Source organism: Centropristis striata, chromosome 8 (assembly GCF_030273125.1).
Source record: "Centropristis striata isolate RG_2023a ecotype Rhode Island chromosome 8, C.striata_1.0, whole genome shotgun sequence".
Classification (NCBI taxonomy): Eukaryota; Metazoa; Chordata; class Actinopteri; order Perciformes; family Serranidae; genus Centropristis; species Centropristis striata.
The window spans coordinates 19,665,795-19,681,412 of record NC_081524.1 but is presented as its reverse complement, the minus strand read 5'-3'; the positions used below and the strand labels follow the sequence as shown (position 1 = coordinate 19,681,412).

Genomic DNA, 15,618 nt, shown 5'->3' with positions numbered 1-15,618 from the left:
ACAGAAAATATGTCAATTGAAAATACAAGCAAATCACACAGTACTATACAAAAACATATTATATAACATTAAGAAAAAATAGCAGGCTTTAAGACAATTCAGTGTGCAGCTAAAAATATTTTTTCACAATAGATACATATGTTACCAGCAAATACTAGCTTTTCCATTCTTTTTACTCTGAAGACCTAAAATCTGGTCAATGTTAACAAGCAAATCCAATCCTAATAATAACATTGAGAATTATGAACTATTGCATTATGTTAAAGGTTAGGATGACAATTTCTAATTAATATAGGAAACAGATGAATGCCAGCTTTGAAGAAGGTGCCTTTTTTATATTATATATGACAAAAGAATCACACCCAGTACACAAGTAACAGTTTAACAATTTTAAGCCTTGTTCGGATTCCAGTTCTGTCTTCTAATGTTGCGCACCCACTGGTCCAGCCTCTCTGGATCACCTAGAGGAAAACTTCATTCAGAAAAATAGATTCAGTGGATATATGTGTAAGATTACCTTCTTCAGACTTTTTTTTAAACATACAGTCTATTCTTGTGTAGTGGCAGGCATATTTCCTACACTTATTTATTTATTTCATGGGACACTCAATTAAATTTATTTTGTGCCAAATGCACTTATGTTAGAAATATTTGGAATGATTTCGACAATAATGGGAAGAAAAAAATAATGTAATGTACAAATTTAATTCACCTGAGCCAAACATAATTACAACAATTAAAACAAATACTGTGTTAACTGTGTTGAGTTTTATTTTCCAATTTACCTTACAGATTCTATGTCCACGTGCGTTTTATTTTCAGTATAATTTTCCCTGTTTATGTGTTCACTCAGTCTCCTGTCATCTAACTCAATGCAGTTATTGTTAAGCAATGTATTTATCTATTATTAATATTAATTAACGCATAGAGTAAACAGCACGCTTCTCACGGCACAACTGCTCCTGAAACAGGTAAATGTCAATGTCTCAGCCGGCACGCTACCATAAAAGCCCGGCTTCTGTAGTGTTATAGTCTGAATGCATGTTTTTTTTGTAATAATATAAATATAAATATGAAAATAATGTTGGATTAGACCGTCTGATATACTGATTTTTACGTTCCTAACCAACTCCAGCACACACAATAACATATTGCAACCGGTAGGTTAACCGTATTTCTGTAATAGTGCTGAAATTAAATTAATTAAATGTTAATATTGCATAATGTTAACTTAACGTGATGTACCTTATTTTCCACACTCACACAAACTTGATTTGTTCAAGAACTACTATCCATAGACTGTATAAATAAGGTAATAATCACAGTAAATTATAACTTCTATATTTCATTTCGACTATGGTGCATACCGATTCAATAACTGGCAAGCATAAGCTTTAAAAACCTTGCTGAATAAGACGTAAATGCTTACCGAAGCTAGCATTAGCTGGTTAATTAGCTCGTTAGTTAACGAGCTAAGCTAGCGCGAACCGGCGCGAATACCTGATAATTACTAGTAACATATAAATTAAGTAATTATAGAATTTCACTCACCGAAAAAACTGGAACACAGAATTCTTGGACGGTCTGTTAGTACAATCAACAGCACAGCAAGACATTATATCAGTCCAATGTTTGCAGAAAATATCAGAAAAACAGGACGATGACACACACACGGCGAACGACAAGTTCAGTGACTGATTTAGATGAGTCATGAGCTAAGGGAGGGGCCAAGCGGCTAGCTCCCAGCTAGCGGCGATGACGCAGAGCACCGAGCTGTCACTCAAAGCGGAGCGCCCTCAATTATGCAGCATTTTCAAAACTTAAATGAGTGAGATATAAAATAATTCACCCCCCCCAGAGCTGTCATGAAAAGAGAAATCAGCTCTTGAAACTAGAGCCATTGTTTGAACCAGGCTGTAAACAAGTTTATTTCTACTGTGAAATCGGACATTTTAACATGAGAGTCAATGTAACTTGCTCCCTTCTGCAGCCTGCCTCAAGCGGCGAGTCGAGGAACTGCAGTTTTTGGTACTTCCGCATAGGATTCCCAGCTCAGGACCGGAGCTTGCCGCTTGGTGTCTCCACAACAAGTTAGCCCCCAGAGCGATTTAGAGACTCTGGAGGTGACGTATGGTTTTCGCCGTCGTTAACTGTTCACAGCAAATAATCATAAACAAAGCAGCATGGCTAATTATTATGCACAGTGTCTCCGCTGATCATAAACATAGTGAATTAACTATGTGAATTAACGGTACACGCTAACTGCGCACAGAGTGTCCGGTGCTTGTTGTAAACAAACAGATCGCTGTTTCTCCTGCAGCAGCAGCACATACACACTGTACTGCTACAGAGCTAAATGCCGCTAACGGCGGCTCTTCCTAACGAGCCGGCCTCCGGCTCCTTAGCGGTTCGTTAAAAAGAGAGTAAGAAGGAGTCGCTGGATTTGTCTCCAGTCACTTTCTTGAGAAATAGTAATGACGTGGGTCTAAAGCACGCTCGCCGATGAGCCGCCTTCTTCTTCTCCGGCAGGCTATACGCTATCCACCGTAATGCCGCCCTCCCCGGTCTTACCCAGATCTAACTAACTAAGGGTTTTAAACACGATTTAAAAAAAAAAAAAAAACCACCAAAAAAAATCCCGAGCCGGATTTCCGGCACCGTGCCGGAGGTCTTCAAGCCCTGCATTCGTGCATTTGGGTTGAAATCTCTCAACTACTGGAAGAATTTCACTATTACTTGGTACACACCTTTTTGTTACCTTAACCTTTACATTGAGCAACACCGTCAGATTGAAATTATCATTTGATTTCAGTAGAATATTTTCCCAACTAGTGGTAATCCCATCAGCCTCAGTTTAACCACAGAATTGGTTATAGGTGTGCCCACACTGATATTTCTGGACTTCCAGTGTAGCCAGCAGATATCTAGATTATTTATCTTCCACAGCCTCACAGAGCAGCTAACATGGCAAATAAATTGTTGATTAATTTATTAATTACTGCTACTCTAGTCGGAAGTCCTCATAATCCTCCTGAGGACTTTGAGAACCTTAAAGCTCAGATGCGTACAGATGTGTAGTGACACATCTCAGCTGTGGTTATTCTACTCATGGGTTTGGATTTTCAAAGCAGAATCTCGTATCATTTTGTGAAGCCGCTGACATATTCAGAGCAAAAAGGCGTACAAGAGACCTCTTTATTGAATTTATTAAGTTGTATTCAGACACTCAAAACTGATCAGCCCATCACTAGTAATGCTGTTTTACATCATTAAAATTCATTGAGCTGTAAGAGAGACCACCAGTAAGGTTAATTATGCTACCTGCTTATAGCTGTAGGTTAGCAAGTCCAATACAGTCCGTCATATAAAATCGAAGGGCAGTCATTAATTAAAACATGATCAACACTGTGCAATGCAATAAAAGTTCCTTTCAAACATGACCATGGACCATTTCTGAGAAAAGTAACAAGACACCAGAGAGGGATTTTGTTAATAACACTACATATACCTAAAAAGACCACCACTGCTTAACATTTGACCGGTTTGTGACAAGGTCTAGGATGAAAAAAAAAAAAAAAAAAAAAAAGCAGACTTATATTGAACTGTACAATTGTTCAGAATCTCTAGATAAATTTCCGGTGAGCTCACAAGCTCAGCAAGCTGTGCTAAAGGAGGAAGAAGACAACATTGCACCCTATAACAACATTAGAGTATATATTTTTTTCTCCACAGACTTGTGACAATGGTAGTAGTCCAATTTACTGTTTGTGTGCTGTCTGAACTCTATTTTAAAAACATCCCTCCCATCGAATGAGATCAACCAAATTGACTACTGGCCTGGACAGAAATGGAGCGGATTCACAAAGTTTAACATAGAACTAGTCGTATGTTCAAGTCTTTGCAACTCACAAAGCAGGATGTTCAACAGTCTTCAAGTTTTCTGTTGATTTTATTTTCCACTGGAAGTGTCATAATTTTACTTCTGTGATGGACTTGATGAAAGCATTTCTTAAATAGCAAAGCCAAAATTAAAACATCCTGTCATTTTGGCCTGAAGGTGTTGGTTCCTGATGTTCCCGCACTTTACAAAACTCCATGTTTTCCACACAACAGAGACACAGTTGCTACGGCAACGTGACAAGCCCATTTTGCTCTACAGATCATAACAGGAGCCGAATGTGTTTCAGGTGGTTTTTCTTTTTCAATTCTCTCAAAAGACTTTGTTTCCAACTTTTTCAACGACAAAAAAAGGACAGTACCAATTCTATTTGCCGCACTTTCCATTAGGACCCTTGGATGAAGATGTTTTCTTGTGTAACAGATGTGAGTAGGGAGGGATTCTTGGTTTGCACAACAATCCTTTTCCTGGCACTGTGTCGATGCCTCACGACAGTCTGAGGACCCAGGCGTCTCAAGGTGGGAACAATTTGGTTTTTCTTCTGATTGTGATCATAACTAAACCTGCACACAGAGAGCTTTACAGGCAACACCATTCGCATCCAGTAGACCCTGTGAAGTGACAAATGAGGCTACACCTTCTCATCAGCAAATCACACTCTGAAAATTCACACACGACACAATCACACGTTCACAGGTTTCTCGCTCGCTCATCTTTCTTAAATTGGGGTTAGCCTTCCAACTGAATAAGAGATAAAAATGTGTTTTAGGCGTTGTAGTGATACATGCATCCATTATACTGATATACACTTCTTAAAAAAAGTTAAAAAAAAAAAAGAACATAAACGAAAAAAAAGGAAAAAAAAAGGTATTAGAAATGCAGCTATACAGAGTCTTTTAGCTATTCCAGGAGGGGAGTGAGGTTGACGGTCAGATCTGACGTCAGGAAGCCAAGGAGCCCGATGTCCAGATGTTCAGTTGGGAGGGTGGGGCGGAGGAGGTGGGTGTGTGTGTGTGTGGGGGGAGGAGAGGATGAGCAGGAAGAGCTGGGTTAGTTACTGCAGCAGGAACGGCTGGCGGGCTGAGCCGTCTCCGTCAGGTCCACTCCCCGGTTCCGCCCGCTGCTGGCTCCAGCTGCTTGGGGCTCGTTCTTGGGTAGCTTCTTTGCTACAATGACAAATCAACAAGATCAGTGATGACATTACCATAGATTATCCGATAACCTCATCTTTTGATTAGAGGTAGACCGGCATCGGCCGATACGTGCATGCATTTGCCGATCTATTAGCCCATTTCACTGAGCCAACACCATTCAAAAGAAAAACATCAAATATGTGGATCATCTGAGGCGCCACCACCTTCAGGCCTAGAACAACATACACATTGTTTGCTATCCAGCTGTTAATATGCTTTGTTTGTTTTGTAAAAAAAATGTTTCTTTTTTTGTTTAAATTGAGACTTGTGTAACATTTGTTATTATTGTGTCATTTTTATCATGTAAATGGAGGGAGAAAAGGATATATCGGCTTCAAGAATCGGCCCAAAAAAAATCGGCAGCACATATCAGGGATCGGTTAAGACTGATGTCAAAATAATCGGTATCGGCATCAGCCTTAAAAAATCTGTATCGTTCGACCACAACTTTTGATAACACCAAAATGGATCCTTAAGAGCAGCTTCACATTAAATCCTCTTTCCTTAAGTTAGTAAATCACATGCACGGCCACTTAATTACACTTTATTAACTTTTAACCTCTCAGTCTGCAGATTTAATTAAAACAAAGGTTATTTAATATATTTAGAGAAAATCGGGTATTTCTAAAATAACAATAAGACCTGTGTGATGAAAAGATGGAAAAAGAAGCCTTCCTGTGATGTCCGACTATGCTTTTACTCATTTTTGATCATGGCCCATAATAGAATGGCCCTTTAAAAACGCTTTTGCATTTAATATGACACAAATTAAAATGTCCTCAAGTACAGTAAAAGAAGCAGCTTATACAGCATAATGGGCAGGATTTTTCTGAACTGCTGTGCAGAGGTTATGCAGTGCACAAAAGAATGGAAACTGTCTTTGTTCAGGACTGTGACTTTAAAAAATCACCTAGTGTGACACATCATTATTTCAGCAAGTTGAGTAGAAGTGACAGAAGTTACCTGATACCTTGCTGAGCTTCATTTCTTTTATAAAAGTTAAGCTGAACAGAACTGCTGCTGGCTCCGTCTCATTCAGGTACATTCAGAGCTGACAGTAACTTTGCCATTACTGTCGTCTAGACTTCCCAAAAAATCTGCGACAACTCTTCGACATTCTCTGGGACACCATGCCCCTGATATAATTGTTATCAGTGTGAAAAGTACAGAGCTGTAATTAACAAAGACAGGTCAAGAATAAAACTGCTGCACCTGCTGAAGCCTCTTTAAGCCAACCCAAGAGTTAATCGGGGGGTCTGGGTTTGAATGGAGGTCATTCAAAAGACAACTTGTCATTATCATTTAGAGAGTACTGTTTATGACAAATAAAATCATAAGAGAAGGCAACAAACCAGCACACACAACATAATCAACGTTTTTTTTTAAATGTTCCCTTTAAAGGCCCTGCACACTCATGAAGGTCACAAAGGTGGAATGATTAAACTCATTGTACTAACAATGTTTACGGTACCATTTGTCCCACCTCAGAAGGAAAATGAGCACAGTTTGTGCTTGAGAAGTTTAATCATGCAGCATAAGTGAAAACACCTGAGGGCTAGGGGTGGGGAAAAAAACAATTCATGTACATATCGGAATTTTATATTGGGTGATTTTAAAACTCGATTTTCCTCCCTGGAATCGATTGTATTACGTCATATCCATGTACAGAAAAACTTCAGCCCTGCCGTCAGCGTTGGCAACTTAGTGACTTTGTCGTTATATTAAGCGACTTTTCAGACCTGCTGGTATTACTGGAGACTTGTTCTTACTCTTAACGAGCCGTGGGTGCTGCCGGCAGCCCATCCCTCGTCCCAAAGCACTCACAAGCGGCACAGTCCTCCCGCAGGAGTCTCTCCCAGCTGCAGTCAGAGCCAGAGGGGATGGAAACCCCTCAGCGTCCAGTCTGCAAATCGTGCATGATTCCAGCATGATAGAGAAACGTGCCTACCTGTCTGTATCAGTCCAGTCCCCACATCATCTCTGCGTGCACGTCTGTGTGTGCGCACGAGCAGAACTAAATACTGTCAACCTGTCCGGGCCTTCAGAGGTCCCAACACACTGTTGCGATTATGCCGTACGTTAGCCGCGAGGTAACATTAGCTAACAATTAAAGTTGTGTTAATCACAGAGAGCTACTATTACTTCCTGTTGCTACACACATGCAGCTTTCAAAAATAAGAGCACAGTGTGTTAACAATCCACCACAGAGAGGCTCTATTTTGGCCAAGTGTTTTCTATTTATCTTACAGCACTACTTCAGAGAGCACTGAGTAGTCAGAGCATGTAACTTATTTAAAAACATATTGGTTACTCTATTGAACAATTCATGACATTAAGTTAATTATATTGAAACTAGCCCACATTTTTCTTTGTTCGGGCTTTTGATTAGTTGCTTTGCGACTGCTATGGTTGTTTAATTGCTGTTGTTTTGGACTTTTAAAACTTGTATGTACATTTTTTTTAATGTTATTTTATTCTTTTTAACTTATTTATCCTCTGTTAATGTGACTTCTGTCTGCGAAAGGTGCTATATAAATAAAGTTTACTTACTTACTTACATTTTTTGTCTCAGTTGAAATAAATGCCAGCTGCTGGACTGACTGACACAGACTGATGTGCATTGTTTATGGGAACAACATTCATGGTTTTTCATCTCTAGAAGTGTATAATTTAACTTGTTTGGTTTTTTTAAAGAAAATTGCAATTATTGATTTTATTGAATCGCAATACTTGTAGAATTGCAATTATCAAGAATCGTGATACAATCGAATCGTACCAAAGCATATCGTCCTACCCCTACTGAGGACACTCGGGTGGAAGGCACTCTCTCAAACTTTGGCTTTTCTACATTATTCTACATGATGAATTGTGAGCTGACAGGTGTTGGTCTCACCATGAGATGGTCTCACCTCGCTGAGACCGGGGACAAGGTCTGACCAGATGAACCATTACTTCATCAACCATCAACAACCTGGTTTGCATACAGAGTTGCCAGACTTTCTAAGCGGTTCACTATAATTCTGAGCACCACTGCAGAGTTTTCACAGGATCATTAATATCCCCTGCTCTCTTGTCTCATGTTTTAACAAGTGAAGAGCTTAGCCTCTCCACACACAGAGTAAAGCAGCCTAAGTAATGAGTGTCATGCTAACGTGATGACAGACAGTGGTTTTTAGCCGAGCTAGACCACAGTCAAAACAGATCGGTGATGCTGTTTTGCCTCATTGTTCTCCGTGAAGTTAGCTGGAAGTGATGACATGTAGCTGTGCTGCGTTTTATGTCAGGCGAGCGCTGTGCTTTTGGATGCTACAAACCAGTTGTCAGCAGCCTGTCACATGGTAACTCAGGAAGAAATTTGACCTTGTGTGCTCTGATTACTTTGGCATACATGTAACACACCAGTCATAATTTTGTTTTAATGAAAACTGAACTGCTGGCATACGCTGCTGGGTTTTTAAGTTCTTTTTTTTAAGGGTTCTTTTTTTTAAGTGCTGTGTGATGGCTCAAACTAAGGATTTTGTTAATTACCTAAAACTATATATGGAATAGAAGGCCTAACATACATATTTGATATGTACATATATTAAGTGAACAGAATTTGGTGTTTATTATAGGCTGACATTTCATTTCAGTTTAAACCCGGCCTCCATTATCCACAACCTGCAGTGGCTTTCTCATTGGTCCACTTCAGTGATAGTGATCAACCAAATGCAAATAGGTAAAGACACAGTATTTCCCAACTTTATGGCTTGAAGCCAACAGCCTGAAAGCACCACTGTCTATCCCACAGCTGCTCAGGAGGTTGGTGTATCAGGCTCCAACAGCAGGCCAGGTGATATATATCATAAAATAATTAAACTCTTCTTGAAGATAAGAATAGGGAGTTAAAGACATAAGAGACACTTACCAATGGCCATGAATATCTCGTTCACGTTCATAGAGGTCTTTGCTGATGTTTCCATAAAAAGCAAGCTGTTATCATCTGCGTATGACTGTGCATCCTGTGAAGGGGAAACCAACATCAGGAAATCATTCATTATAATGTCAGTTTGTATAGTAAAAATAAATGTGGAGGAGGCAAGGTAGATATACAAGTAAATGGGAAAGGGACCAATCAGACAGCGTTTATTATAATACTGAGCTTGAAAACTTCAAAGAACATATTTGTAATATTTTCTGGTTCTGTTTACATTATTAATTAATAGAGATGTAAAGAACACAAACCTGGAAGTCCAGTGCTCTCTTGTTTGCGAGATCAGCCTTGTTTCCAGCCAGAGCTATTACAATATTTGGACTGGCTTGTCTCTGAAGCTCTTTAACCCAGTTCTTCGCCCGTACAAATGACTCCTGGGAAACAGAACAGGGAGGGGTAGTGGGGGGTGACTCAGTTATTGAAAATAACAATAAGACCCATGTGATGGACTGATGAGGACAAAAGGAGCCTTTCCAGGATGTCTGGATATGTGTTTGATAATCTTTTTATCAAGGCCCCCAAAAGGACACATTAAAAAAAGATGCTTTTGATGAAATATGAAAGAAATGAAAATGCCCTCAGGTACAAAAGCAGCAATTTATACAGCAAGGTAGGCAGGATTATTCTATACTGCCATGCAGAAGTTATGCAGTGTACAAAAGAAAGAAAATCCAAAAGTCTTTTCTCCGAGATCCGAAGAGAAACAACTTTGTTCCTTGACTTTAAAAGATCACCTAATGTAACAATAATTCTTACAGCAAGCTGAGTTGAAGTGTCTGAAGGTATTTCATACCTTTCTGAGCTTTACTTCTGCTAGAAAAGTTAAGTTTAACAAAATTGCTGCTGGCTTTCTGTCACGGAGGAACCATCATAGTTGACAGTAACGCTCACATTCAACTTTTCTCATCTTATATTTGTTACAATCTTTTACAATTTACAAAAATAATATAGCTAAATAAGCTCCTGTTTTAGTGGCAGCTGTTCTTTCAAAAGTAAGGCCTTTTGCCAGATGCAAATCAAGATTTCTAAAACTATAAGACAGTGAAAAATGGACACTCCATATTGGACTAATAGCAAGTCAAATATGTTTTCTTATAATGAAAAATCTATCAGCACACACCGCATATATACATACTTTTTAGTGTCATATGTTACCTTTTTGGAGTCAAGTCACTGTTATACATATAAGGTCTTAATACAAGGGCCCCACTGATATGGGATTTTTTTAGGGCTGATTCTAATTAAAGAGGGGAAACAAACGTTCACAACTATGGCGGCCGACATAGTGAATTTTTCAGACTTTTTATGTGGATTTTGCAGTGATATGGCTCTGCAAAGGTATTCAGAAGACGGCTATCTTAAACAAATAACTTTAATAAAAACTGTTAACATTATCATACAATGATAAACATACCAGACAATGTTGATACCATAAGATATCGATTTGTGTATGATAGGCCAACATCAGCCAGCTGGTATATCTGTCTTGCTCTATACATTGTCTATAAAATATTGTGTTGGGAGTGATGACTCCTGTTTTGTTCCCTTCCTCACTATCACTTCATCATTCACAACACTGTCGCTCCAGCTTTGGTAGTGACAGCACCACTGGCAACACATAACAGAAAAACTGGCACCTGACTCACCTCATTTGTAATATCATACACCACAATGGCAGCCTGGGCACCTCTGTAGTACATGGGAGCCAGACTGTGGTAGCGCTCCTGACCAGCTGTGTCCCAGATTTCAAACTTGACTGTTGTGTCGTCCAAACATACTGTCTGAGTCAGGAAGGCAGCTGCAGGGGAAGCAAAAGGACCCGATGACAAATGGGCACATAGCTACTGAGCTACACAAAATGTGTTTTTGTGAAGGTGATAATTTAAGACTAATGCTCGAGGCACACATACACACACATGAGGATTATCTGGTTGACTTAGTTCACAGTTGGAAAACGGGGCCCTCCTCATATCAAACATGTTTTATACTGATAGTCCAAAATCTGGATGGGTGCTGAAGCATTAAATATGGTGGGATTCACTCACTCTGACACATTTTGGTTAGATTAATAACAAAATGGCCTGTTTATATTCAGTCAATTTCACACATTCACACCAGGAAACTGCCCAGTTCAACCTCTTATGCATTTCTGGGGATTGAACCAGCGACCTTCCCGTCATAAAGATGGAATTTGATTCAACCGTACCATATCCAGTTGTTTGCCAAAGGGCAACAAGTGTAAGATTAGGTAGATGATGGCTGACTCCTTTACTTTACCAGGAAGCAGATATAAAGGTGCAGGAAACCACCTAATTATCCCTACAGTTCTGTTCTCATTGTTCTGCTCTTATTAATTTCCCCAAAATCTAAAAGTAATCCTATTATAGCCTATTGTTTGCCACCATGATCTTCTTTTTCGTTGAGTTTTCTCTGCTCTTAGTAATATTTAAAACACTCTGACACCAGAAACGCTATTGATACATTTTGTAATCCATTTATTTACTGAGAATTATTACAGCTATTTGTTTGTACCCTCATGAAGATTATAGAAATATTCAATGTAGGCTGTTGCAGTGAAGGAATTTTCCCCACTGTGGCTCAACGGCACAATATGCGTTATTAGCACATATATACAAATGGTATGTAGATTGATGTACATAACATGGAACCAAATATCACAAGGGCAAGTTGCAACCCAATCGTTTGTTCAAAGCCCCCTTTTTGACAGATCACCTGGGCTGTTAGGTTGTTTAAATTCACCCGCAAAATGACACACTTAACTCCTGCTTTCATTATGAATATGTTTAACTTTCAGGACACACACACTGAAGTGTAAAACAAGAAGTGAACATAGCAGATAGGGGGGTTGCTTGCCATTCCGTGGTTGGTTTTTCAGTCTCACAGTATTGCAATATGGCAGTTATCACGACAGCCTTAATTTAAAGCTCATTCCACTGTGACTCACTGCGAGTCTCCCTGGGACAAGAAGATAAATAAAAAGTATTCCAGAAATATCAGTCCTCGCAAACAATTTTGTAGGACTGTTCACAGAAAAGAAAAGCCAAAACATGACCTTATAAAGATACAAACCTCCGATTGTGCTCTCTTGGAATTCGTGAAACTGGCCCTTGACGAAACGAAGTACGAGACTCGACTTCCCCACAGCCGACTCTCCTAAAAGCACAAGTTTGAACTGGCAAATCTTGTTGCCTGCGTTCGGCCCATTGGGTCGTGTAGCTCCACCTCTACTTGCCATGTCACACTGCCCGGTCTCTTCCTCTGGACGCTGACGTGCTGCGAAAAACTGTAGAAAATACCTGAGCAGGAGAGAAGGGGGAAAGCAAAGTGTATGTAACATATAAAGTCTAAACTGATTCAAACAAAATCAATGTCAAGCGACAACTTTGGTTCACGTTGACATTTATTAGAAAATTATGCAAAATTGTATTGTCTACAACTATGAATCACGATTATGAAAAGCAAAGCACTGATTCATGATTTTCTTAAATTATTTAGATATTGGTAGCATACAGCATAGAGATAGACTGATATAAAAAAGAAAAACACATCAAATATGTGGATCATCTGAGGCGCAACCACCTCCAGGCCGAGAACATACATATTGTTTGCTATCCAACTGTGAATATGTTATTTTTTGTTTTGTTAATAAATGTTTCTTTTTTTATTTAAATTGAGACTTGTGTAACATTTGTTATGATTGTGTCATTTTTATCATGTAAATGGAGGGAGAAAAGGCAATGTCGGCTTCAAGAATCGGCCCAAAAAAAGGACATATCGGGGATCGGTTAAGACTGTCAAAATAATCAGTATCGGCATCGGCCTTAAAAAAACCTGTATCGGTCGACCACTAACAGCAATGGGTGCATACTCCTTAATACTCCAAAAGATAAATATTTCCTCTGTTGGTGAAGGAGCCTAAAACGTAGTGGCTGTAGTACAGAGAACATATAAATGGTACAAGCAAACCATCCATTGTAATGATACATTAACTATTTAACTATTTTTTTATTTAAAAAAAAAAAAAAAAACTCATGCTCTGTACTGTTAATTATTTGTGTTATCAAGAATTCAAAGTACTTAATATCAAACTCTATGTAACATTTCCTGAAAATGAATATTTGTACTATTGGAGTATGTGATTTGAGAAACTGTCGACTAACAAGCAAAGTCATTTGTTAGAAACTAAAATGTTAATGCACACTTTTTTTGTACATTGGCGGCCATATTCAGGAATCTCAATGTCATACTGTATTTCTATATTGTTGTTGTTCTAAAATGATCTATCTTTTAAAACAAGCTGTTCAAACCCGGAGGCCTACATGTAAAAGTTGATACAATAACCATGGAGGAAATCTACTGTAGCTCGCTTCATACCGTCAAGTCAGTCAACAAGAGTTTCACATTACCAGTCAAACTTTTTTTTCCCCTCTCCAAACAAAAGTTGGTTACTTGCCATAACAAGCTGAGCAAATAAGCCTTGCAGGTATGGCAAAAACATACTAGGGTTTGGCTGATACTGACAGAGTAACCCCAACATTTTGGCACCTTAACTTCTGCTTCGGAAGCTGCCAAAGTTTCTTGACTATATCACTGAAATGTCAAAAGTTGACCAACTGGTGTAACTACAACAACAAATCTCTAAAACACCTGCTTGTAGCGTTAAGTTGTGTGAGTCAGGCCGTCACAAAGGGGACGGGTCTGGGCACATATGTGGGAAAATGTTTCAAGGGTAAGGTACACACAGTACATACAAATAGGAAAAGGTTTTGCATTTCATTCAGCGGAGTAAAAATATGGAATGGGATGTGTGAAGAATTAAAACAATGTTCAAACATTAAACACTTCAAAATCAAATATAAAGAGCATGCCTTTACACGCTATAGGGATGAAAACGGGTGTGTGAAATGACAGTAGGTGGTTATTGTTGACGTTTTATTTTTCAAATGCATTATTATTATTATTTTGGGTGTTGTTGTTGTTGTTTGTTTGTTTATTGTTGTCTCATTGTGACTACATGGGTGTATGTGTACTTATGTGTGTGTATGTTAATAACAAGTTATGTATGTTAATAATGTTAATAATAAGTTTATATACTACATTACTATGTGTTATACATACATACATACATACATGTAAGTATTATTGTTGTTATATAACAGAATATAGTAAATTAACATAGGGAGAAGGGGTGGGATTTAATAAGCCAGTCCCAGTCCTTTTGAACACAAATAAGTGTTGAGTCTTGTTGTTGTTTCATTTTGTGTTGTTGTCTTGTATTTATTGTTGTTCGTTTTTAATTGTTCATCTTTTATTTTGTGTTCAAATAAATTTTCTATCAATCAATCAGTTTCCTATCTGCTGGTGTACAGATTCAGGTGAATAACAACATGAAACAGATGAACTAGACGAGACGAGATCCTCTCTGTAAACTAGGCATTTCACATTACCAACAACCAAGAAAACACACAGCATCACTCCAAAAATAATTACTGTCAACTTCGTCGAAATCGCGTTACGACACAGTTAACCACAAATAACCTGTTATGTTGTTGTTGACTGGCTCCAATGAGCAGAGACTGCTAGCGTTAGCAACATAGCTACCTAGTAAAGTCAAAATGTCTCAGCTAGCCCAAAACCAATCTCTGCCTGTCAGAAAGCATAATTTCCCCTGTATTACATTAGCATGGGTCGTACACATGAAGCTGATACACACTAGGTTAGACATTTAACTCTGCATAACGTTTGAGAAAACACAGATGATGCAGTTTTGGGTGTGTACAGCTAAGTGACAGCTAGCTAACCTTAGCTGAGTGACGATAATTTACTAAACTGCCTTATCAATCAGTGGGCTACATTTAAGTCGCACTAGTTTGTTTTATTGAACGAAGGTTAACGAAAGTAGTCTTAACACGAAGGTTGATGCGGATTCATCAGCCGAACAGCGTTAAGTTGCTATGCTAACTAGCTTGGCCCTTAGCTAGCTAGATAATAGACACTGTAAGCTAACGTTGTTTAGCCGCATCGGGAGGAGCCCGAGCTAGCGAGCTAACGCTAATATTAGCTTCTCATCTAGCAGGAAAACAAGGAGGTAGCTTCTCTTACTGTTGTCTTCAGGACAGTCTGTCAGGGTCTGTTCACAGTGTGTCGATTACCCAGCCAGCTACCGTACAGACAGCTCTCATAAGGCTCCGCGGTGTCCCTCTAACACTTCTTTACACTTCCCTTCTCGCATTGTACGAAGGATGATGACAGATCTATGACTGGAACTGACAACCCGCCTACCTACTGCCAGACGGACCAATCACATGTTAGAATTTATTCCCAATTTAATCCTATATTCCTTTCCTAAGAACAAGACACATCAAATTAAACACTGATGTTACTTTCAGTTGGATATTATGAGGCCGACAATCATAATTGAGGTTTTATTTTAAAAGGAGCCTATTCAGATAGGAAGAAATGCCAAAACTAAAATTCCTTATTATTTGTTTTTTCACTACTATAATTTATTATTAACCTTTTGATGCACAACA

The 15,618-nt window shown here is 38.8% G+C and overlaps 1 protein-coding gene across 1 annotated transcript; it reads right to left on the bottom strand.

Annotated features, from left to right (window-relative positions):
* Positions 1-3,190: 3,190 nt before the first annotated feature.
* On the bottom strand, positions 3,191-15,343 carry rab5ab (RAB5A, member RAS oncogene family, b). The gene is made up of 6 exons (XM_059339425.1): positions 15,188-15,343; positions 12,155-12,381; positions 10,711-10,862; positions 9,316-9,438; positions 8,999-9,092; positions 3,191-5,064 (listed from the first exon to the last, which is right to left on the bottom strand). The coding sequence occupies exons 2-6, from the start codon at positions 12,318-12,320 to the stop codon at positions 4,949-4,951; spliced, it is 651 nt and encodes a 216-aa protein (XP_059195408.1). The 5' UTR covers positions 12,321-12,381; positions 15,188-15,343; the 3' UTR covers positions 3,191-4,948.
* Positions 15,344-15,618: the final 275 nt, after the last annotated feature.

Coding starts and splice junctions, on each gene's coding strand:
- rab5ab (XM_059339425.1), bottom strand. CDS start 12,320: ATGGCAAGTAGAGGTGGAGCTACACGACCCAATGGGCCGAACGCAGGC. Junction 9,093..9,315: donor AGAGAGCACTGGACTTCCAG/GTTTGTGTTCTT, acceptor TCCCCTTCACAG/GATGCACAGTCATACGCAGA. Junction 5,065..8,998: donor CGAGATATTCATGGCCATTG/GTAAGTGTCTCT, acceptor TTGTCATTGTAG/CAAAGAAGCTACCCAAGAAC.